Consider the following 27,297-nt stretch of genomic DNA (forward strand, 5'->3'; position numbering starts at 1 on the left):
GTCAAACTTTTTGCCAACTTTCAAGACTGCTTCATTGGTCCCCGGTAACGTACTGTATCAAAGGATGTTGACGTGACGTTTTAAATTTAAAATGAGTCAGTGGTGCATAGCCAAAAATTGGTACGCACGAGTTAAGCGTACTACACTTTGGGGAACACTGCATAAAACCATTATTACTGATTTTTTTTAATGGATAAAATAACTTGGAATAGAATGCCTGTTAAATTAAAAGAATGAATTGTCATGCTTTAAAAATTTTTAATCATTCAGAATGTAGGGTACAAACAGATGGAGCGTTACGTGGAGTCAGCAGAAATTAATCACTGTTCACACCTAGTGACCATCGATTCGACGACACCTTGGTGCGTGCGATAGAGCCGGAAGCCGGAAGGCTAGTATTTCGAACAATGTCGATTTCACGTTTGAACACACTTGCCAGTACGGAACAAGTGTCGACTCGACGACCTCTATACCCGTAATGCTGCTGTTGGTGGCGAATGATAAACAGTGACGAGTGAACTGATAATCTTAAATATAATTATAAATTTAGACTCAGTTATTACAATACCTTATTGATTATTGGTAAAATAAATTCATAAGGGTACGGATTTATTATACCGGACTATTACGAACTTAAGCTTTCTAAATTTTAAAATTATCCAAGGCGACCAAGGCAAAAACCAATCACTGGCAGACACGGGTGAGCATCCCTGGAATTTTTCATGGACGGTTTACTCAGATACGTCGAGCCAGGTTTCTCACCACCCTAATCCCGAGCCTGAAAAAAGGCCTAATTATCTACAAGACAGAGTCAAATAAAACAGGGAATAGACGATTTGTCGGATGACAAATGCCACCTCGTTATAATATGTAAATTGAAACGTGTTTTTGTATTGCAAAAAGATTTTGTTGGTATATTGATTTCTAGATGAAGTGTGCGATTTTATCTTGTGTGGGTAATAATTGAAATTAGTTATTATTTTAAAAAATTATACATAAAATAAAACAAAAGAGATTTGCATAAAAGTTATTTCGATCTTCTAAGTTATTTCGATTTTAACATTGTCAAAAAATAACCGTATGAGTTATATAACCGATTTTTGTCAAAATTAGAATAATCGATAATGGCAATTTTCTAAAAGTAAGTATTTGAAAAATTCTCGGTTAATGTAAGAAACTTACGTTCGGAAATAAAATTATAATTTAAAATCTTGATTTAATACAGGAATTTTATCTATTCACCATGTTAGGCTCAAATTCTTTTAAAAAAATTAAACCAGCTTCACTGGGAATACTTTTTAAAGGGAAATATTTAAAGCAATTTGAAAATTTAAGAAAAATAATATCTTATTTGACGTTTTAATAAACTAGAGGAACGTTTTCGGGGGTTGGAAATATATGTTCGGAGGGATTTTAGAAGGAATAAACATTTTTTTAGGATTTTAGAAGAAATATACATTTTTTCCATAAATATCAGACTATCGAATAAAATTGATAAATGGTTTGTATATATATATATATATAAATGATTATTTTTGAAACTGCTCTGCTTTTATATATTCGGACAGGCCATAATTTTCAGCAATGTGTTCATAATACTTCAAACGTCCTGACGTACAGTTGAGAAAATTTCCTTTGAGAGTATTATTTCCTAGTCTAATTGTATTGGCCGAGCGGTCAAGGTGGCAGCCTACCGCTCTGGGGGACCCGGGTTCGAATCCGGACGGGTCGATAAATCCACAGGAGTTTTTCGGGAGTGGTCCCCAGATATGTTGGGCCCTGACCCTCACCGCCCGGCGCCCCATTGTGGGCCTGGCCGAACCCATAATGGGTTTGTTAAAATAGATTCTCTTAGTGCCCACAGGACGGAGAGTTATTTTTTGCCATTTCACAAAAATGTCACTCCTGACATAAAAATTGCAAAATTTATCAGAATTACGGCTCCAACATGGGTTTTTCTAATTGATAAATGATAATCTTACGGGTCCTAACGGTGCACCACAATAATAATAAGTAACTTATGTTTGAATAGTGTTTGATATTGCATTTTTATTCGCTTAAAACGCTCGATTATTTTGTTATTGGATATAAAATAAATTGATAAGTTTTTTCTTTTTGGCGCCAAGAGAGAACATCCCACAGTGTATCCTTGAGCTAGGAATAATAAGCTGTATTTTAATCGGGTTAGCAGTGGTTGAAGTGGGTTAAACGAATAAACACTGTTAATTGGTCATGGTTTTGTGCCTCATCAACGGGTTGGCCACGTGGAGTTTTCTGGGTTTTCTTCCCGTTTGTAACACCTAAATAGGACTAGTTTTTCATAAAAGATGTCCCGGGAGATATCCCTCTTGGAAGATTGCCCATGTGTCGTAACCAAAATCAAACACAATAGGATTAGTTTGTGAATTTAGATCCAATTATGCTAACAGTTAGTATTTGCTTCAATGAAGAAAAAAGAAGTGTTATTATTGCCGTGCCCAAAAGTAATTTTAAAAATGCCAGGAAAAGTTACGCCATTGCAAAGGGAAAGACTTAAAATACACTTACTCTAGCGCTTGCGTGAGACATATTTAATTAATGGATACTTATTATTTGCTTGTTTATTTGTTGTTTACATATGTTTTGTGTTGGTTTTGTTACATTCATTGTTGCTGACATTATTCAAGATAGGATTAGCCTTTCTTACGTATTTTAATTGGTAATTTGATTTAAAAACTTAACTTTTGAATCACTGTATTTGTATCATAATTGAAACGTTACAAAGGAACAAAGAAAAGTCCACAAAACAAGTGTGGAATTCTTAATTTCTTCAAGAAGTTTGATACAAATACTACTGCTCTTTTATTTAGTATACAGTGATCCTTCAGTATCCACGGATATCCCGTGAATGTTCGAGTGTCTTATATAAAATGGAATAGTATTAGTATTTAATCTACGCACGCATACTTTAAATCATCTGTAGATTACTTATAATACTTAACGCAATGTAAATAGTTGTTATACTGTATTGTTTAAGGAAGAATGACAAAAGTCCGTACGTATTCAGCACAGACACAACCATTGTAGGTTTAAAATGGTAAAGATTAGTAGTGTACTGTACTTAATATTAGCTATATTATTGGTAGTAATGTTTTAAGGTGTGTTTCAAATTTATACGGACACGAAAAAATTAAAGTGAAACACAAATTTGCTGCATTAAGTGACAAATGTTTTATTAAAAATAATATGGATTTACAAGTTTCTATACTGCAAAAGAAGAATTTTAATCAAACATTAACATTTTGTCACTGAAAATAATGTTTATGAAACTCTTATACAAAAAACTGTTACATATTTATCCGGACAGGTTTCAAATTGCAAAGTTTTCTTACAATTTAATGGCCAATGTAACCACCATTTAACTTAATTACATTAAATACTCGATTAGGCATTGTTTCAATTAGATTCTGAAGGAATTCAATCTTAAGTTTATCCCAAGCATCTGAAATTGCTGCCTTCAAATCATGAATTGTGGAAAACTGCTTTCCATTGGCATAAACTGTACTAACCATCATCCCCCAAAGATTTTCCATCAGATTCAGGTCAGGGCTTCTAGCAGGCCATGTCATCAGATTAATATTTTTACGTTTAAACCACATTTTTGTTGATTTAGAGGCATGCACAGGGGCATTGTCTTGTTGAAAGATCCAATTTGGTCCACAAATATTTGGTCCAGCTTCTAATAAATGATCTTCAAGCATGCCTTAATACTTCTTTGAATTCATTCTTTGAGTTATAAATGCTAAATCTGTGGTTCCGTTGAATCCAAACGCACCCCACACCATTATTGATCCCCCACCCATTTGGCGTTTTGAAAAAATTTGTTTTTCGGTTCTTAAATCGTGCCAATAATACTTCCAACCGTCTGGACCATCTAAGTTGAATTTTTTTTCATCACTGAACAAAACTTCAGTCCATTCTTCGGATCATGTCATGTGTTTTTGTGCCCAATCAAGTCTGTCACTTTTGTGCTTTAATGAAATTGGTGGCATTACGGCTTTTTTTCTGAATTTTAACATTGGAGATGTATTTAAAACTCTCCACACTATTGTGCTGCTACAAGGAAAGTCTAATTCTTTTTTTATTTTTCTTACTGATGTTTGTTTTGTGGAGCAAACCTTGGTGATTTGTCTACAATCTCGAGGAGTAAGCTTGGGTTTTGGACCTGTCTCGAATTTTGGTACATCCTTGCCACGTCTTTTTGATAAATAATCACCAACAGTTGATTTTGGACGATTTATATATGCTGCAATTTCTCTTATTGACTTGCCTTGTGATTTATAGGCATCAATCTTCCCTTTTTCATAATCAGATAAATTCTTTGTTCTACCCATTTTAGAACGTTGAACAACATAAAGAATTTGTATTACAATTAGATATGTAAGCTAATTTGCATATTTCAATGCTTGAAACTAAACAATATTCTGTTTAAGTCATAAAATGAGTGCCTGTCCGGATAAATATGTAACGGTTTTTTTGTATAAGAGTTTCATAAACATTATTTTCAGTGACAAAATGTTAATGTTTGATTAAAATTCTTCTTTTGCAGTGTAGAAACATGTAAATCCATATTATTTTTAATAAAACATCTGTCACTTAATGCAGCAAATTTGTGTTTCACTTTAATTTTTTCGTGTCCGTATAAATTTGAAACACACCTTAAAAGTTTGCAACAAAAAATGTTTGTTAATATTAATAGTATTAGTAAAATACAGTACATTAATAGTTATAGATAAAAGCATCGAAACTTCAAATATATGTGGTATACATACTGTCAATAATGATTAAAAAGACTTGACCTATAAGATGGCAACTGTATAAAGATTTTTATAAACCATAAACTAAAATTAGCCAAATTGGTAACATCTCTGAAACACCATCAAAAGTAGCCTAATCGGTGATTTTTCATCCAATTTGGCAGTTCAGTACACGTAAGCAACAACCTACATTTTCTTTCAGCAATTCTAGATTGTTTCCGTTTAATGATCTGAAAGAAAAATGCATAGAATAAAACAGAATATTTAAAATATAAGCAAATTCAAGTTTATCTTTTTGGAATTTTATGAATTTGTTTTATTATATTTTCGATTCGCAACTTCTCGGATGCGTAGGACCTACTGTATAGGCCTCACGATTTTAAATAGAAAACAACTTTATAAGTGTTTCTAAGTTGAAAATGAAAGAACAAAAGACACAAATATGATTTAAATACTAATCCAGCATCAGGCTTAGGCTGGATCGATTTCAATGCAATTCAATATAAAATACTATTTTCGGTACTGATTTCAGAAGTAACCTATTCCTGGTAAAATGTATATTGCATATTGCATGTTCTTGAAAAGCCGATTCGTAGGATTTTTCAGTCAAGTTCCAAATACTCGGTGAAAATAGCAGAGAAAAAAATCGGAGAATCGCGATTAAATCAAAACTATTTTAATGAAATTTTCAATGTTTTTTATATGTACTTTTAAAGAGCATTCACACGTTTTTGTAAAATGAAGAGTTTTCGGACAATTTGTTTGTCCAGTTGTCTTTGTGTGTAAAATTTTTCGGTTTATTTGCATTGGTGCCGACTCAATGTTAACATCCCATAATATGGTAACAGTGATAAGATGGTATTATTAATTCATTAAATTACAGAACAAAAGACTTACTGGTGAAATGAAATAAACGTGAGTTGATATAAGTTATACGGCTTTCGAGTGTTGATGCTTCTAATTACATATATGTTCTCGCTTCTAAACTTGTATAAATTGTGTCTAAATACAGCCAATTTAAAGAATTGGTAATAAAATCTAGGATAGATATGCGATTAAAAATGTTTTCTAGGATAAAAGAAACCTCCAAAAAATTTAAAAGAACGTCTTCAAAATGTGTCCTTTTCACATATTTCAGGAACATAATATAGTTATATGCGGAGTTTACCTTTATTTTCAGGCTTTATTTTGTACTTATAAATCTTGTTAAAATCGTCCCTCTAGAGATGGCATAATGCAAAAATATATTATTAGTAAAAAAGTCCACGATTTTTACCAATATCAAACTTTCCACGTAAAATTATTCAGGTTCCATACACGAATCTAGAGTTCCCGGTATAGGTGAAGGTAACATCTTTAGTTATTAGGAATATCTGTTTATGAAATAAATATATTATGACAATTAGAAGGAAGGCAATCGATGTTTCATGTAAAATCGAAGCTTACGTTAACATTCAGTGTAATAAAAAATGAGTATATAAACAATCGAATGCATTCAGTCTATTAACTCATTTGCTAGTTTATTTTTAATTCTAGATTCCTACTGCTAAATGTCACTCTATTCTGTTACGTTTCAATGAAATACGGTCGACGATTTCGTGACTGCATTAAAAATTATTCGTTCTTTTTTTCGCGGAATGGTAGTTATATATATATTTTTGGACTCATCTAATCGTTATTCTCGATTTTGCTTTTGATCTAAAATATTTTTAGCCACGGTCGGACGACCGAGGCAGTTACGATATCAAACTACTTTTCTGGGAGATCCAGGATCGACCTGTAACGATGGTGGATTGTCCATCCTGGATATGTCGGGTTCTGTTCCTCATAACCTGGTCGACCTTCAACACAGGCTTGCCACAATGGGTATTCGAAAAATGGAAAATATTTTATAACATCGTATTTGGTTTCGTGAAAAAAATAATAGAAATCATTTCAATTGTATACGGAGTTTATACTCTTTATGACTTGTGAGACTAAGAGAGCTTTTGTATCCAAACTATCGTGGGTTCAGTCGGGTGATGAGGAATGGAGCCCGACATATCCGCATCTGATTACCCAAAAAATTCCTGGAAATTCTGAGGTTTTCAGTTTGTCTGGATTAGTTCTGAGTTTACTCTGAGTGGTAGGCTGATATCTTAATCACTCGACCATCCGGCATCTGGCCGATCATTTATGATTCTCATTTAGACAACCGGATGGCCAAGAAGTTAAGCAGCAGCCTACCTCTCTGGGGGACCCTCTGGGATCCAATCAGTGCGGGTCGAAACACCTCACAATGTTTTTAGTATGGTCCGTCTGGATGTGTTGGTCCCCGTCCTTCACTATTTGGATGCTCCCTTGTCGGCCGGACCGAACTTATTAATGGGCATGCTAAAAAGGGACCCTCTTAATGCCAACAAGGCGGACAGAGTTTTAAAAATATCGTCATTAACTTGTTTTTTTTTTTTTTTTTTGAAATGGAACAATTTTGTAAATCCCCATAAATGTTATTATTTTAGAATAAATCGTTTCTTACAATAATTAATTTCTACATTTTTAATCTTAATTAATTTACAATTATTAAAATCAGTTTACGAAGCGAAACTTCCTTTCTGAGGCAATTGCTTTTGCATTTAATTGTCGATTCTTGATTCTAAACTCTCAAAAATGATTAAGTGATTTACTGGAAGAAGAAACTTTTACTTTTAGACGTACACAAAAGAAAAGTCAATGAAAATTTAATACCTTAATTATAGATTAAATCGCTCTATTTAATCAATGAGCCTACGTATGATGGCCTCCTATTGTGTTTACTCCAAAGAAGCTTTAAAAAGCAATCAAAAATACTGAGTCACGAACAATTTCTGGTCACGAATGGCATGCGATTCAATGAATTGTATCGAATAAAGTTCGGATGAAGTATATGAAATATTGTTATTGGAATTGATAAAAAATGTAACTCATTTATTTTTATAAAATTTTCTTCGTCGAGTAAACAATTTATGGATTTATTTCGATTGTGTGTGATTTATTTAAATACAAATGTTACTATTACGTGTTTAGAAGGTATGCGAAGAAGTCGTCCAGAACGTTCCTAATCTTTTGATCTAACTGAAATGGTGGTCGCATGGTTGAAGCGGGTAAGGACCGGCCTACTGCTGTGAGCGATCGAATCAGGGCGAGCAACCCCAAGAGTTTTTTAAGCTGGTCTGTCCCGGTATTTTGGTCTCCGATTCTCACCATCCCGGACTCCCATTGTATTCCATTCCGGACCATGAAGCGCATCGAAAAAGGCCATCTTATTGCCCATAGTACGGAGAGTCAAAACTTAAATTGAAAAAATGGACCTAACTGAAATGCTCGTTACTTTTGTGGCCTGTAAAGAGCGAATTTCTAAGATTGACGTACATTTAAATCTATTTTCGGCATTCCACAGGAAAGTGTTAGGATATTCTAAATGTGTTTTTACTAAATTTTCAACGAAATTTGGAAAACTGGCGATTTTTAAGACAAATTCTTTTAAAAAAAACTGACGCGTAACTTTAAAACTTCCTTTTATGGGTTCACGCAATACCCTTTGCCCTTTGTTGGGAAACAATATTTTTCTTTATTTTGAATTAAACTGAATAAATACAATTATTGTCTATTTTAATAAATTTAAAATATCCTACCGGTGATAAAATCTGTAATATTAAAGAGGATAATTATGTTAAATTGAACTTAGAACCAAATAAAATAAAATAATAAAATATTCGTTATTAAAGTCGACATTAAAAATTGATGATAAAAATGATTTTTGCGTATTACATACAATAATAAAAATATAGATAATACTTAAATTATTGCATAATTTGGCTTTGTTTTTTGTGTTTTAATTTAAAAAAGACTAATTTATCTTTGAATAAATATTAAAATTTTCGAAAAATAAAATATTCATTTTATTTCGATGTTAAAATCATTTTATAATTAAATTTCAAATGTAGTTTAAGACATTTTTTTTGCCTTTATGTTTAAGTTTCAGTACTTAAACATAAAGGCAAAATCTGAAAATATTTCGAAAGATACTTTAAATCAAAATTTGCCTTTATTATTCATTTGCATTCGTTAAAATATCCCGATGGTTTCGGTTTTTTATTCTTTATTTATTTAATTAATATTCCAGTTATTTTAATATTTATCTCTCTTGTCTTATTGTTTAGAGTTCATCCGCATCTTCTTTGTTCTTTCTTTTCCAATTTCTTCAGACACTAATTTTTATTTCAATTACGTTTTATTTATTTTATTACATTTAATTGTTATTTTTCCATCCGAACATTTGTGAATAAATATGGCTAATCTTCCTCTAAAATATGGCATTCGATTATCTTTCAAAAACTATTCTTATTTTATTTATTCGGGTGTAACAATCTGCACAATTGCCGTATGTTTTCCATTAAAAGCCCCGTAACTCTATCTTCCTTCCTCCATTATTCCGTTAAAATCGGTCGCGTTTGTGCGGGACGTAAACAAAGCGGTAATTGGCTAGAATTAATCGACCTAAATATTTTAATCGGTTGGACGCCCGCTAAATAGGAGGAGACCGGAGTACAACGTTTGGACAGACGTTGCGGCGCTCCTTTTCACCGCTTTCTCTCCGGCAAGCGCAAAACAACGTCGGATACACCACTAGACGTTTGAAACAAAAATAAACAAACACTCTGTCAGGAAGAACAGTGACGAATAAGCGATCCCGGAGCTTAATTTTCTTTCTAAATATTTGCCTAGTAAAAACTGAGATTCGGTCTAATTTAATTTTCGCATCTTCATTTTTCGTGCGAGGTAGAGAAGAAATAAGAAAAGTCTCGGAAAAGTATTATCCGAGATGCACATATTGATGAGGTCGTAGAAAAAAATCGACGAATAGACGAACGTTTCCAAACTTTTAATTATTGTCTCGAATACAAAGTCTTTTAAGCGAGTAAAATATAAAATGCACGAGATATTTAAAACGATTCCCTCTCTAAAATGCCATCGACAAAAACGAGTCAGATAACCTTTGCTGTAATTTTATTTGATAAGTATTATTCACTAATGTATACACGAATACTTAAACAATGTAATTGTCTCCGTATCAGGATCCGTTCGAGTAATGATTCTAATTCGCCTTCATTAAGTCGTAATAAAAGAAACGTAAATTCAGAAACGTGTCAATAAAATTCTACGCAGAAACGGAGTTAGCATTTTTGTCCATTTTCCAAGTAGTAACCGAGTTGTAACGTCATTTTATTTCTAATAATTTTTTCGCTGAAGGATTTTTAATTCTCTGTATTAATTGCAGTTCAGTGACGTCATTAGGAAGGAAATTTTTTCCATCGATTTTTTTCTCTCCTCGTAATTTTAATATTTTGCGTCATTTTAGCCACGACGTATTTATATATTTTTCTATCTTACGCAACTTCTATCCAAATTTTATAAAATATTTAACGTCGTCGACCCACGATTCTGAGTCGACGACTTCATAAAATCGAAGAAGATTTAGGTCTACGCTATATAAAAGGCAATGTTTAAAAATGTATCAGGAATAAACTATGTTGATATTATATAATTCTTTGTGTGGACTTAAATAATGCCAATCGATTTAAACTTACTTAATACGTTTCCTTATTCATCCAAACCTTATTTTTGTTCAATATATATATATATTGAACAAAAATAAGGTTTGATGAATAAGGAAACGTTGGAAGCGCGTTATTTGCAAACAGAATATAAATTAGTTTGGAGAATTTGTAGATTCATTCGATCAACGAATGCGATTAGAACACGCCAATACGCGGTATTGACCATTTCTAGAAGTAGTAGATTTTAAATAGACCTCAATAAAACATAATGTAAAGTTATATCATCGACATTTAGGCCAATAATATTATTGGCCAATAATATTATTGGCCTAAATGTCAATGATATAACTTTACATTATGTTTTATTCAGGTCTATTGGCCTAAAAGTCGATGATATAACTTTACATTATGTTTTATTGAGGTCTATTTAAAATCTACTACTTCTAGAAATGGTCAATACCGCGTATTGGCGTGTTCTAATCGCATTCGTTGATCGAATGAATCTACAAATTCTCCAAACTAATTTATATTCTGTTTGCAAATAACGCGCTTCCAATCTAGATGACAAAATTTTGAGGTATAACGTTAACCTGATTATGTTTCCAAGGGTATTTTTCGACTTATTAATTGTAATTTTAAGAAAGGAACGAGGAAACTTTTAGCTTTTTACATTGTTTTCATAACATATTAAATTAATTATTTAAATGTAATTTATTTCGTTGTAGAACTTTGTTTGTAGGTTAATTAGATGTTGTCTTTGTAAGTTTTCGGAACAGTTGGCGCTTTTATAAAGTCTGCATTTAATTCGAATATCATCAATACATTTTAAGGCCCACTGAATGGATAAAATCATTAAATTCTGGTTTTATCCATTGTCGTGGGTTCGCCTCTCTTCAATGGGCTGGCCACGTGAGAGTTTTCCGGGTTTTCTACGCAATTGTAACAACTTAAATAGAGATCAGTTCTCCTTAGAAAGTCCTCCCGGTAGGCATCTTTTCGCGACAGATCGCCCAATATCGCGTTGCCATAAAACAAATAATCTAACCCATTTTAATGTCGACTTTTCGTAAAATCTAAGAAAGAATTAAATATTCCTTTCTCAATTAATTTGAATTTTATATAATAAATAACATGAGCGTAACATTTACCCACTGTATTTTATATTAGAGGATTGCGGTATGTTAATTAAAGTTTCCTATTGGATCTTTTTAAAATAAACCGCTTTATTTATTTTACTAGGAAACAAAATGACGTAACAATAAGTTTAGAAAATAGAGAATGGACTCGACCAATTACTCGTCGAGTAAAGTCTACGTAACAGGCGGCTTAGGGGGTGGTGTTTTCCAATCACAACGGGACGGTGCATTGCAGTGTAGACACCATGCGGCTGTCGTAGGCACTAAAGCGCGGTGTAGAAGTTAACCGAGAGCCGAGTAGAGGCAATGGGTTCGAGAGGTGCGCTCTCGATATCTTTATAGTGAGGTGGAGGAAGATTTGTGCACTCGAACGTTGCGTTACCAATGGAATATGAGTACATTCGTTAGGAATATCCTCCGAAACAATTGGTAATTACAGAATGTTAGTGACTGGTATATTATTGTACTGTTCGGCAGCGTGCGCACTGCCTTTAGTGGGTAGTACTACTAGAACGGCTTCTCTTATCAGTCATAAGAGCAGTAAGTATATTTTTCTATATCTATCTAAATTTTTGTCACATACAAAAAAATGTATAAATTAATTTAATGGCGAATTATTTTTATTTTGTAAAATGCATTAGAATAATGAGTGCATTACTGGAGAACGTAATAATCATTGCGACTTTTAATTATTATTATTTTGTGAACGTCATTAAAAGTGACGTAGGAGTTATTTTTCGAATGTACTGCAAATTATATGCAAATTTCTGTTTTAATTTAAAAAAATTAGGATCTTTATTTTAAAAAAAACTGTTCCTATCGACGACGGCGATCGCTTACTTTTGAAATTAAAAAAATTAATTAAAATAGTTTGGAAGTCATTTAGAAATATTTTTAAGACAGGATTATTACAGTGCTACCGAAGAATTTGACATAGTTTGCACTAAAAGCGGAAAGTGTGTTATGTAAAGGTGGTTTGGATTATTAAAATTCATTCATCGATCTAACAGACACTTAAAAAAAGATCCTGTTTCCTTCCATTGTAATCAATATTTACGACTTAAACGAAACGAAGATTGATAAGCTAAAACGGCGAATGATATTTAAAATTTTGTCATATTTTAATTTTGTGTGATTAATGCCGTCTTACGTCGCAGAAAATTTTTATTCTTGGTTAATTTGACATACAGACATTACACTGAAATTTGCATTTAAACACCTCGGAAACTAATGATCTGACCAGAGTTTTCTTCTTGTTTTGGATTTATCTAATTAGTATCATAAATGCATAATGATTGGTGAAACGTGTAACGTTAAGCCGTGTTTAGCCACGCAACTAGAATCTCTACAAAAGTAAATAAGAGCGTTTTGATTTTATTTAGATGCACCAATTAAATATTATTCGAAAAAAAGTATGTTATAAATAATCATTTGTTTTAGAAGAACGTCTTGGGTTGCTAGATCAGTCGATAATGTCTGGGTAACCATTGGAATGTTTCCAGATATTTTGGTGTAGTTCGATATAATTACGTGATCCAAATTCGCAATTACGAATTCGAAAATCTGTTTTCTTAATGAATCGATTCATCACATTTAAAGTGATGAGTGTTACTGACCTTTGTTTACAAAAATCTCTCTCGGCTCTTGTGAATAGATATAGATACAAAATATAAAACTAATAAAACGAATAAAAATAAATAAATATTCAAATATTCTATGAAAATTATGTCATAACCGAAAGGGTTTGTGGAGTATTTTTATGGTGTATCACGACGCCCAGAGCAATTTTTTTTGGTTACTACAGACGTTTATCCACCTAATGCGCTTATTCTATTCGTTAGAAAATAGGGATTTTGAGTCTATTATAAACAATACATTACGCTGTACGAGAAAAAAATGGAGCAAAGAAGTATTTGTTTTTTTTTATAAATTAAAGTAAGTACAATGAACAAAATTTGTATTTTCATTTATATTTCATCTTATGTTAAATCAATGAATAAAATGTTTGACTCGGGAAAGTATTTGATTAAAAAACAATAATAATAAATCTGATTTATCCTGATCTTTGTACTCTACGGATTTAATTCTTTGTAGACTTAACAGAATATTAAATAAACTACAGAACATGGAATGGAGTTTAGAGTATCCAATTTAATTACCTTAACTTCAATCTAGAAAATCTCTTATTCTTAGTTCATTATTGTCAAGTTTAATATAAGAACGACAGCACTGATATTGATCTTTGATTTAATAAAAATCTGTGTAAAAAATCAAAGGGGTTAAATAAGATGTTGAAGAGTTTCTTAATTAACATCTTGCATTCGCATTTTGAAAGAAAATTTGTTTTTCTTTTTTTTTTTTAATTTAATTTACATGTTGTGAGTTTGATTCAACTATCGATTTGTGAGTGTGTCTGTAGAACAAGTTGTAATATGGATTAAGTTAATGGAAAGTATATAATGGAGAGTTGGCATTAATATAATTATTTGCAGTATAGTCAAATGTATTTATTTTCATTATAACTTTTTATATTAAATGGAAAATTCAATAGAAAAATATGAAAGTAATAAATGTTTTAGAATTTAAATATGCTGGATATAGTTTTGATTTATTTCATACATTCGAGTAACATGCGTATATGCGTATGTATGCGTCGACTCTCATAAATTATACACAAGGATTTGTCATGATATAGTAGAATTGTAAATAATAGTAAATTACTATTATTTACATTTTTTCTAGGTGTGGACAAACTGCTGGTAATGCCAGATGTCGAGCCAAATTCGATAAACCCGTTTAATGATAGGAAAAGTTGACATTTCGAAGACAAATGTGTCCTCGACGACATCCTTAAAGAAGCACGACAATTCATGCAAACAAACGAATCGACTAACCTATAATTCCTAAAGCCGATTTGTTCAATTTAAGAAAGTAGTTCCGAGTTAACTGATCGAAATTGCTAAGCAATGACGTTTCCGATTTCGTATAATGACCAAATATTGTTCTAGAATCTAAAAATATTCGGAAATTCTCAGATTTTTATGTACTTCTGTGCTCTGAATTGGGTCAAATTCCGCTTTTTTCAGAGATTTTATTTATTGTTTCCGTATTCATTGCACAAATGGAAGTTTAATCGAATGCATCGTAATTATTGTTGTGTGGCAAACATCATTAATTGATGCAAGGAAGGGTAATTCGAGTCGGTCTAATTACCTCTTCCAACATTTATATGCGTAATTTATTGAAGTGCTCGATTTTCTTTTATTTAATTTTCTAAACTTATCATCGTTTACATTACTTTCTAAATCATTTTCCATTCAAAACAGTGAAAAATTATATATATTTTTAAATTTTATTTCCTGAAAATTGACGTAAAATTTAGATCGGTTTAGAACTAAAACTTCAAACTTTGTTGTAGAAAATTAGTTTTAGTGAAATTGCTTTATGACACTTTCAATAATTAGATTTTTATTACAGTCTGGAAAAAATATATGGAGGTATTTACATTTTCTAAACTTTAATTTAATTTTAAACCTATTCAGAATTCGAATATTTTTTAATGAAAGTAATTCGGATCAAACGTGATATCTTATGAATTTTTGACAGATTAACCATAATTTTTGGGAAGGGATTATTATAAAAAATAAAATTTAACTTGCACTTAAATGGAGAATGTTTTGATTTATGCTACGATATATATATATTATATATATGCTAGTAGAATACGTATAAAAATTGATTTACTTTCATTTTTCTTATTTATTACCTCGCCGTAAGTATTCTAATCTGTACTTAATTTCCATTTAAAGTGAAATCTGATAAATAAATTTTCATAAAATTGTAAATAAACATTTAAAAGAATTTTAAATTACAGTCAAACCTCTGAACAACGGCCACTGACAGAAACATAAATCGCCGTTGTTTGAAGGTTATTTTGTATGCTTTATGAAAAGAAACATACCTGGAAAAATGGCCACTGTATAGAGGTGACCGTCGTTGGGAGGTTCGACTGTATAAGAAAAAGTGACACTTCTAATAAAGTTTATTTCTGCTTAAATCTTAGATAAAATAATTAAATTGAAGATAAGGAAAGATTTACAAAGTTTTAGCATCTAATGAATATGGATAACGTTAGATCACTGTAGGGCTGCGCTAAATAACATATAAGCTAATTATAATACACGATAATAAACTAATTTATATTTAATTAGTGTAACGCGTAAACATATTAAAATCATCAGGAAATTATCGTTAACAGTTCATTTCTAAAACAATTAAAGCAAACTGAATAACTTTAAAACCGAATTTGCTATTGTATTTTACAAGAATGCCAAAGTTTTCTAACAAAATAATACCAAGTTAATTAAAAAAAATAATAATAACTAATTAGAATTCTAATTAGTTATTATCTTTTACAAAGAATAATATAAAGTTTTTGTTGACAGGTCTCGAGGATTTTGCACGATAACGCGTTATTCCTATAACGAATATCGATTCTGTACCGTACTGTACAGTACATAACTAAAGTTTCTTACACAGATAAAGAAGGAGATTTGGAAAAACAAACAAATAAAATACACAAAAGAATTGCAGCTATGGAAAAAATGTCTTCTATACAAATATTGAACGAAAAACTTAGTAAAAGTATTAGTGTCAATTTTACACGTAATCTTAATTCGGATTAGAAAATAAATTTTATTGTTTGAAGTACTAAAATTAGGACGTAAAATTGGGATTTATCATTACGTAACGAATACGTAAATAAATACAATCTCGATTTTATTGTTATTCGTTCCTTCGATGGACTTTATATTTTTATTGTTAAATAGAATCGATTTTGGATAACAATCGCAATTTTTCTCCATCCCAATAAAATGCACGCAGATTATTCGATGCTATCGGAATACAAAACATTCTCCGAATGGACACTATCTCACTTTATATTTTTTCTTTAGACATTTTTCTGGCCCGTTTTAAAAAATTTCTTAAAATTTAAATAGAAGATATCTTTCAAACTAGTGTCTACATACTTCAAATATTTTATTTCTCCCTTTTTTTGGTTAATTTTAGATTCTAAATTTACTTCCAAATCAAATTTGTTTTAGTATCTTTATGGTGCAATTAATGTTTCAACTAATATATTAAAAATGAAAATTTGAGTGATTTTAATATTAAGACATTGCATTTTTAAATTCGAAAAGAATTTTAGTTTTATAAATATAAATTTTCTCAGTGTATAAAAATTTGTAGAAAGTTGAAAAGAGATTTATTCTAATGAATTTTGCTGTTATATTTCATGGTTAAGAGGGTGCCTGGGGACGATGAACCGGACACTTTTTGGTTTTCCAAAGCGTTCTTTGTCACGCATACGTGAAAAGGATGGCCAACAAACAGTTCACTGACTGTAAACCTCTAGAGAATTTCCACTGGCAAGAACAACTTCTCATCGCAATCTTCTTTTATAAGTTTGCATCATAGGTCAATAACAACATAAAAAGTTTTTGTTACGAATAAACATACAAACGGCCTTTATCTATATTTTTTTACTTAATTACTTTTAGTAGTACGGAAACTTTTATAGGATAATATTTTAAAACTAGAATTTTATCGTGTTTCGTATCATCGTATTTAATTAAAGTCAAGAAAATATTTTTAATTTTAATTAAACTGGGTTGAAGAGTGTTACTGATTCTAGGAAAAATAGCCATAGCAATTTTGATTTATCTACTTTCTATTCTAATTTCTTCAAATATCCTGATATTTGTTTAAAGAAAATTAAATTTTCTGATTCTGTAGAGTAATTGAGGATAATTTAAAAAGAAATTTAAGTTCATTATACATAAGAAAAAGTCAAAAATATAACAATGTAATAAGACGATAAAAATAAAGAACACTTCAGAACACTGAACTCAATGGAAATTATTAGAAATATATAAAAAGATTTGTTATATTCCTTGTAATTTAATGTGAAAAATATCTTTAATATCGTAAAAAAAGGTTTGCGAATCTTCATAGTAAATAATGGTTAAATTAAATATATATCTTATAAAAATTAAGATCTTCGTAACTTTATAAAATATAATATAATCATACGATTTCTTTTATTTAAAATAAACAAAACGTTTATAATCTTAATTACGAAACTTGTAAAAAATTTTTCAATTTTATCCAAATTAGGATTGGAAATTTGCTTAATTAAGAAGCCATCTTTACATTGCATTAACAATCGAAATGCTGCTACTTCATTTTATTTTTATTTATATTTTTAATAGAATTTTACACAATTATTAAACGAATAACATTTATTAAATATTAAATAACAATTAATAAAACACATAAAGTATAAATTTGTAATAAAAATTGTAACATGGAATTCTTCCAAAGATATATTTTGGAATATTCGACATTAAATTTTTCTTTGTGTCTCGAGAGAAAGACTCTGAGTTCTTTCAAAATATTCTTAGAATAAAAATATAATAAAATTCTCGAAATTATTTACATTTATTTAACTCTATACAAAATGTAATTTTACGTATCTGAAATAGCGAATTTGGAATTTTGCGACTTTTTTAAATATACAAATAGTAACATAGAAGAAATTTTCTATTGATTTTCTGCCATAATTCTTTATAAATTATTCGAATATAAATTCATTGCTCCTAATTCTGTTTAGTTTCACATTCTTATATCTTGAGAATTGAATGATTTGAAAGAGAATTGAGACAAGAATTCAAAACATCGTAAACTATTTTTTGATATATTGAAAATGATTGATGTTCTACTTGTTGCTACGGAAATAAGAAAAAACAATTATATCAATGGTTATTTTATATTTGAAATTTTATTTTATTTTAAACTTAGAGTAAAATATTTTTATCTTGTTTGCAACTTGATACTAACGAAATAAAAATGTATCTGTTTATATGTTAAACTTAAGTAAATTTATATTAAAATGCAAATTTATTTAAAATATTTCATGATAAAATATTAAAGAAAAATCCTAAATTATATTAAAATCGATGAATTTTTGTTTATTTATTTGAAATCAAGCGCTTTTGTATACATCTTTAACCTTTAGTAAGTAAATAAAAGAGTTATTTTAAAATTAAGAAATGAAATTATTATATAGAACGACAATAAACTAATTTATTTTTAATGGCGGTTTCTATCGAATAATAATTTATTTATGATGCGAAACGAATTCTTCATCTTCATTTTACTCCCGAGATTCTTTATCATTTAATATTTGAAGAGCCATCCCCGAAGAACATGAAACTTTTATACAACAACTCAACGGGATTTATTCAAACTCCATTTTCTATAATAATAACTTATAAACATTTTAAAACTTATTCTTCGTGAATTTAGGTCTTTGACGTTTATTACTTATTGTTGAGAGAAAGACTCTCATTCGCATGCTAAATGTAGTAGTTATCTTCTATGTCTCTACTTCCTTCCACTTAAATTTAATTAATAGAATATTCATCAATGCTGATAATTTTATGCGAATTGTCATTATTAAAATAAATCTAATTAATAATACGAATTTATAATTTAAATTGAGAATTAGTATGGGAAGGATAATTGAGATAATCAGAGTTTATTTCAAATTTTTGCTTGTTTTCGTCTAACAGTCAATATTTTAACTTTATCTTTCTCGTGAGAGTTAATATCTTTTTAAATTATTTTTCTCGAAAAAACTCTGTAAAAAAATTTATAGTAAAGATTACAATTTTATTAAAGATCTCATTCCAGTTTTCACGCCTACATAAATCTATTTCTCTAGTTTATGTTCTAGAAAGGAATAATTTCATATTTACGAAAAGTAATTTTGAATCCTCGAGTTTTCGCTTTTTTACAAGCGGCAGTAAATGGAAATGAAGTTTCTTCGTTGTTTATCTAAGTAAAATTCTAATATTACTTCAAATTTCAGCCTGAATTAAAATTAATTTAATTAAACGACTAATTATTTCATTTTGGAATTTAAAATTTCTGTAAAGAATTTGTGATAAAAGTTTCTTATTAATTTGAATTTGTTTGACAAAAATTGCAATAAAATGAATGAGTTGTCTTTATGTAATTTTATGACTATATATTGGAGGAAAAAGGGGCTATCGAGCACATCTTATAGATGTATAAAGCACGAACTGAATGGGAATTTGCTACTGTTGGAAGTCTCTAAACAACGTTTCAACTTGGCATCTTTACCATGGATATTGTACGAAAACTCCTACGTACATCGTGAATTTTATGGACAAAATTAATAAATTAAACTCCATTTGTACAGGTGTAACCCTGCTACAAACTTCTACGTCATTCTCTTTTCTTAGCTCATCGTGTTTATATCGACAATGTGCTAGTGTTACACTGTGGAGCACTTAAATAAGATTCTTCTTCTTCCTCTTCTAAATAATTCATTTCCGGTATTGTACCAGTGACTTTTCGATATCGACCGTTTGAAATTTTTGCAAATTATTAAGAATTCACTTGTTTGTCTATTTAACTTTATTATGAAACTATTTACAAGTCTGATTTTTAAATCTTTTTACCATACTAAGCGATGGTAAAATAAGTAATACGTTATTTATATAGGTCAATCGTTAATGTATCGATTATGGTACATAAATTATATTATAAGCAATTAAATTGGACAGATTTCTTTGATGTTATCATTTTTAAAATCTGATTATTGAGATTGTAATTCTCTGACTACTTAATTTTTCTATTTATTCCAAATTCCTCCATAGTTTAACCAAATGCAAAGTTTTCTCATCTCTCCAGTCTGTATCAAAATTTAAATCATTTTGAAAAATTTTTGCTATTTGAAAATAAATCATAACTAAAATATTATATGAATTATTTATTAAGATATTATTGATATGATTCTGTATATATTTTAAAATGCGAAGCAACGTAAAACGGTTTAGCACTTTAGTAACAAATCGTACTCGTTTATTTATTTTTTCATGAGGAAAAGAAGTGCTCTTCCATCTTAAAAATAAATTATTTCTTTGATGGATACGCTTCTCGAGATCACTTTGGAGAATACCAGACATTGTTATCGTTCTACAACCAACAAAACAAGATACTTCTTCGAAAGTCATCTGGAAAAAAATGAAAAATAAATGAAACGAATTTCAACTTTAACCACAATTTTACATTTATAAAAAAATTACACAAAAACAGTTGTAATTAGAAAATAGGAATATAAATATTTAGACAAACGTTACAAAAACATTAAACATTTAAAAAAAGTTAATGATGTATTCTCAAAAACATATTAATTTATTAACAATTCTTTTTTATTTCTCGCTCCCATTCGCGCAGTGAAAAACACTCCTGCTTCAAGAAAGAGTTTTCAAAATTTTATGTATCTGCAGTATAAATATAATTAATTAATTACTTATTTTTTAGAATCTATAAATAATGAATATTTTTGAAATTTCGGCAAAAAATATATCTAGAAGTTTATTCTTTCATTAATTAACAGCAAAGAATTTCTGTAATGTAATGAACTATTTGTGTTACATTAAGGAAGATAACGATGGAAAAAAATCGAAAGGATAACCTGAAACTTTTAAATATCTCAAATAAATTATTATTTTATTTTTTTTATATTCATTAACAAAATTTAATATAGAAATTTTTCATCTCTTCTAAGATGTCCCTTCCATATTTATTCGATACGCTCGTATAAAAAACTTCAGTTAAAGTTTATAATATCAAATATTTTCGTAGTTTATAATTTAAATAATTCTTTATTTTCAATCGGATTACAATAACTGGGTTGCAATTTGAACCAATTGTAGACGTATTAATTTCCACTGTCTTTCTCTCCTCCCTCAATCTCGGGAACGGTGTTACATAGATGAAAGCCAAGACCAGATGTGAAAATCTTAGGGAAGGAGACCCCGATTAACTATATACGAATTTCCGATTTAGATCGGAAGTCAAGGGGTTTCAATTCAAAATTTTTCGATAGAACAGAGTTCTATAGCTGACTGGCATGACTCTGGTGTTATCAGGAAAAGTGTGATATACAGGGGCAAGACACTAATTTGAGATCGAGAGCATATATTTTAAATTAAATAAATTAAAAATTGCAGTCCGGTATTGTGACGACGTCGTAAGAATTTTTGATCGTTTTAGTTTATATTTAGGAATGATTCTTAATCAACTACAGAAATTTTCCATTAAGCAATTTTGAATCGAAACATAAATATAAAACGAAAATGAATTTCATAGCTGAAGTATTCTTAAGTGTCATATTTATTAGTATATAAGCACTTCTGTTTAAATTATCTGTATAAACGACCAGTTCATTCTAGTGAGAGTTAATGAGGAAAATTTTTTAAAGTTTCTTTTAATCTTATTAGATACGATCGTGTGGCATTTTTAAAATAAAGTTCTTGAAGGACACGAAAAGTCATTCTAATAATTTTCTGATGGAAGATATTTGCGACGATACAAACTGGGAACGAATAGAGATTAAATTGAGAAAATTTGACAAAATGAGAGACTTTTCGACGATCCTTATTTAGTAAAGAGGAAGCTCTTCATCTGCCATTAGGACTTTGCCAATAAACATTCGAGAAATTCTTAACTAAACTAATTACTCGGCGTCAAATATCCTCTGAAACTCCCTTTATCATCCTGTCCATGCATTAATTAAGGCAAATAAAAATGTTCGATAAATTTCTGTCAAATAATTATATTAATAATGTATTGAAATTAGATTTTTAATTAATAATAATTAATTTTTGATTTTTTGATAATATCCTTGATATAAAGAACTCCTTTGTAGTTTGTTAATTAATCAGAATTTTTAAAGTAGAAACATTTATTTCAAAGTTAGACATGTAGTTTATTAGTGTTGGAAAATTTAGAAGTGATCTTTGAGTTAGATAATAAATTAGAATGTTTCTAAAATATATTTTAATACAGTAGTATTTTTTTTCGGTACTAGAATAAATGGGGATTATGATATTACCGTATGTATAATTGCTAAAAGTAATCAGATTAAAAATTGGGGATTATGAAGTGAAAATTTTTTATTTTAATGGCGCAGTGCAGAATCCATGTTGTTAGAAAACATCCTATTGGTTGTCTAACACGCAGTCTAACTTCTTGGCGGGGTGCCACAGGCGATTGACATAATCGCCTTTCCTTGTTCTAAGGCTCTTTCAAGAAAAACACAGAGAAAAGGCTCTTAGAATTACCATTCGATATTCTCGGGGATTTGTTCATTAGAATAAAGCATTTGTGTGAAGAGGTTCTCATTGATTAACCCATTTAAAGAATAATTTAAACATCAAAGCCGACAAAATCGATTGGATCAACAATATAAAGAAAGAATATTTATTTTTATTCATCTATTTGAGAAGCGTGAAATTTAACGAATTCAGAAAAATATTAAGCGAGAAAGCGATTTTATTAATATTAAAATAAATTTAAATGTTTTTAATTATAATATTTATAAAAGTATTGTTGACTTTTTTGTGTTACGAAATTAATTCTTTTTCAGAAACTCCGGGAAATCCAACTACTTGTAGCAAAGACGAAGACTGCAACAACTTAGAATTACTTGTATGCGATGTGGAAACGCATCGATGTACTTGTAGAGATCTGCATAGTATCGAATCACCAACTGGAGATTGTATAAAAGGTTGGTCTAATAAATAAATAAATATTAATACTTTTATATTCAGTTGAAAATATCGCCATGATAAAACTAATGGCAATATCACCATCATACGATGTATGGATTGAAAATACTTTAAAAATCTTCGATTAATATTTCAAGGTGACTTTAGAATATTTTTTTACCTTTTCTAGGATTAAATTACAAGTTTATAAATTTAATTTAGTTTAAAATATATTCAATTTTATTAAATTAAGATTCGAAAAATTTTCTATATTAATAACAATATTTTCTAATCAAATTGCAAAATATAAAGAAATCTTTTATGTCACTTTTTAAACATTAATAATATAAAAATCGAGAATAAATGCGATATTTTTATTACAAATTTAATTTATTTTTCTCATTTTATTTTAAATAAATATTCATACGAATTTTTTCGGTGAAAACAATTAAATAAAAATGTGGAATTTGACAGAATCTAAACAATTTCTTGAAGATTTTTCTTTTCTTTTTTTCAAAGCAAAATTTGTTATAAATTTATAAAATGCGCGAAAATTATTCAATTAAAATATATAATTATGAAATAATTAATTGATTATTTAATTAAAGAGAATGTCACATTCACTAAGGAAAACGTCAATCATTCGATAATTTAATATTACATATTAACAATGCGATTGTCTTCACGGAAGTTATTGACCACATAAAATGCCAAATCAATTTTCATTAAATATTCATGTGCTACAAGTCTACATACTTTTTATATATTTAATTTAGAGAATTTTATGGCAAAAAAATTGTAGAAAATTATTCATACGTAGAATTTATCTCGCGAATTTCAAGTTTGGTAACACATCGAAAGAATGATCTAACTTTCCATTTAATTTTTAATTTTTTTTTTTAAATCATTGTTATGAAACGTTATTTATGAATATATATAAATAGTTCTGCGAATATTTGATATGTGACATTTGCGACGAGAATTCTGTTTTGTTGCCTTGGCTGTTGTCGAAGTTCGTGACAACTCGTCTCTCAGAGAGACGAGTTGTCACGAACTTCAGCTTGTTCACGATCGAAGTAAAGTTGAACTTCCTCGAAAAAAATCGATACCAAAGATTTTTTCCTATCTTTTTATACGTTTTTCAGCAAAAACACATCAATAGAAGATTCTTAGATACAAAAATAATGAAATAAAATAGAAGTTTATGCTACAATATTATTAATTCTAAACACGCAGAATTCGTTCCGAATCTTTCTTATAAGTGAGAAGAAATTTCACGTTTCTGTTCGTTATATTGCTGTATTTTACATTCGATTTTAAAATTAACATAGCTTATGTATTTCTGGAAAGTAAAATATGCACTCGGAGATAATTTAAATACGTAATACGTCGGCCCATAAGAATGTCAGAGCGTATGGTATGATGTACGAAATTTTGTGTAAGCCCGTAAAAATATTTTAGAACCGTCAATAATAATGAATATAGAATGAAGAATATTTCCGAACTTTGTTGTTAGAAAATTTATGTAAACAAGAAAAAAGTTTTAAATCTTTCATATTTACGAAGTGTGTTTTCCCAGCCACCAGATGCACATTTTTATAATCAATTGCCTTAGCTTCGAACTTCATCCAGTCTCGGTGGATAATGGAAACTGTTCACATACCGTGACCCAAAACATTTAGCAATCTGCATTGCGCACGTTACTATGGTAACGTGTTATGTTACACGAAACATTTATTATTATTTTTTTTTTATAATTTGCTGACTCGATTTGCATTGGAATAACAAAAGAAAGTAGATTATACTTTTTGCCAACAGGTCTTGTTTTTATCCACTCTCTCCCGTTCTCCACCGTAAAATGGAATAGCAATAAATATATTTATACGTTCGGATAATTGAATTTAAATTATCTTTGCGTATAAATTTAATGGAGTTTTTAAAGATTATTTCAAAGTTAATTCGGTATTTGTAATGGGATTTTCGAGGAAATAATTTTAAAAATTGCTATGCTAATGTTTAAAACTTAATATTATTAAAGAAGTAAGTTTTGTAAATAAAACTTATGAAAATATATATATATATATATATATCGATCTGTGTAGTTTGATATCGCACCGAACAAGTTAAAATATTACATTAAATATTATGCTTACGTATAAATTCTAGTGGACACTTTCTAATTTACCAAATGTATAATGATCGATAGCGACAAAATATAGATGGAAACTTTTACAAATAAATAAATTTACCGTGTCCTAACGTTGTTTATTAATGTGTATAAGAAACCTATCAGAATTGTCTGAAGTCTCTGCAGCCGATTATGATGAAAAAATTCGCCACCAAATAATATAAACATTCAATGACAGTCGTCAATTTTTCATAAGTAGATGAGTTAATATTTTAAAGTGTCAGCCTACCTTTTTCTCGACTTGTTTGTTGATAAGAAGCTCGTAGTTAGTCTCTGGAAAACATCATTTTCTCTTATCTTTACGCATTTTTTATGTGTTTAAATCACACTTTTAATCTTTCGATGTGCCAAGTACACCAATACTTTAAGATGACAAATGACTACCGAATCTAATAAATTAAAAGGCATATTATTTATTAAAAAAAGTATTAAATTGATAAAAAGTTTAGAAGGGATTTTGTTAATATTCTTATATTAAATGTTTGAATTTAGTTTTTAGTCATTGAGTTAATACTTTAATTAGCGAGGAAGTTATTGATATTCTATTAATTTTGTTATTAATTTACAAACTTAAAAACTATAAGGGAAATTTTTAAATAATTTTTGTATTAATTGCATCATTTACAATTTTTTTAGTCGATTTTGGAATGTTTAATTACGAATGAAGGTTAATATGTTCTATTAATTTAAACTTTAAGCTGGAAATTAATAATCTTTAACTTAGAACATACATTAATCAAGATAATATTTATAATACTTTAATTCCGGATTAAAATTTTGATATAAAATTTTAAAATAAAGAAACAAGTATAGAATTTTAGCTAATGTTATTATATTCTAAATGTCTTTAAATTTAATTTTGTTATTTAAGTAAATAAAAAGCTACATAATGATGCTGTATTTGTAGTATGATTTATATTATGTAAACAAACGTTCACGTTACTAACATATATAATTACTTACCCACGAGTATAACATAAATAATAATACTTATCAACATATAAGTTATTTACGCTAGTAAATTCTATTCATTAATAAGTACAGCGGTGGTGCTCACTAGTGACCGATTGTGGATTTGAGTCTCACCAACAACTGGATACGTGGAGTTTTCTTAATTTGCTTCACGTGTTAATACCTCAACAGGGGTCAATTTCCCATAGAAACCACTGAACACCGGTAATTGGTTGTAGATAGTTGCAAATTCGAGTCTCGCCAATGGGATGAATACGTGGAGTTGGTAACACTTAAATGAGACCAATTTCTCATAGAAAGTCCCTCCCTTGGCTAATCGCCCATGTGTTGCATTGCCTTATCCCATCAATCCATTCCAAATACAGGAATAAAAAGAACATTGCGTGAAAATTTTATAAACGTGCATTACTAATGGGAAATAGAATGAGATTAAACAATAATCGTAAAGCTAATAAATTATTCGTAATTAAGAATAACAATTAATTTAACTCCCGATTTATGTTGAATCTATTTACGCATCCGACTGAATACATCGGTTAAAGTCGAATATTAAATTTCAAATATAGATTTTACAAATTTACTAGTTTGTAGTTTAGTGTTTAATTTAATCTAAATATATTTAATTTCCTACTTTGCATTATAAAATTTATTTAAATCTGCGTAACTGTGTTATATACCGGTATATGTAGGCTATATTGACTTTAGATTTAACACAAGAATATTTTTTATATGTTGAGTAAATATATCAAGAAAGCGTAATAATAACACATTTAGAAAATTAAACCTAACAGTATTAAATTGTTTGAAAATTTATTAATTTATACCTAATTCCGTATTTATGATTACATAATAATTAGAATAAAATCATTATAATTTTAATACACAATTAAGTTAATTAGATTATTTAATATATTTTTATAATATTTATTCTAAATAAAATTTATATAATGGCCTAATATTTAAATCATTGCTAATTTAATT

General features: G+C 29.2%; 2 protein-coding genes across 2 annotated transcripts in view; one reads left to right on the top strand and one right to left on the bottom strand.

Annotated features, from left to right (window-relative positions):
* LOC136968173 (uncharacterized) overlaps positions 1-27,297 on the bottom strand; it is a 206,447-nt gene that overhangs the window by 107,829 nt on the left and 71,321 nt on the right. The window lies entirely within an intron of this gene.
* LOC136968163 (uncharacterized) overlaps positions 11,747-27,297 on the top strand; it is a 71,233-nt gene continuing 55,682 nt past the window's right edge. The window contains exons 1-2 of the mRNA XM_067262126.1: positions 11,747-12,051; positions 23,036-23,176. Coding sequence (XP_067118227.1) covers positions 11,952-12,051; positions 23,036-23,176 — 241 coding nt within the window. The 5' untranslated portion in view covers positions 11,747-11,951. The remainder of the gene's footprint in view (positions 12,052-23,035; positions 23,177-27,297) is intronic.

Source organism: Centruroides vittatus, unplaced genomic scaffold (genome assembly GCF_030686945.1).
Source record: "Centruroides vittatus isolate TY-2023 unplaced genomic scaffold, ASM3068694v2 contig_1408, whole genome shotgun sequence".
NCBI lineage: Eukaryota > Metazoa > Arthropoda > Arachnida > Scorpiones > Buthidae > Centruroides > Centruroides vittatus.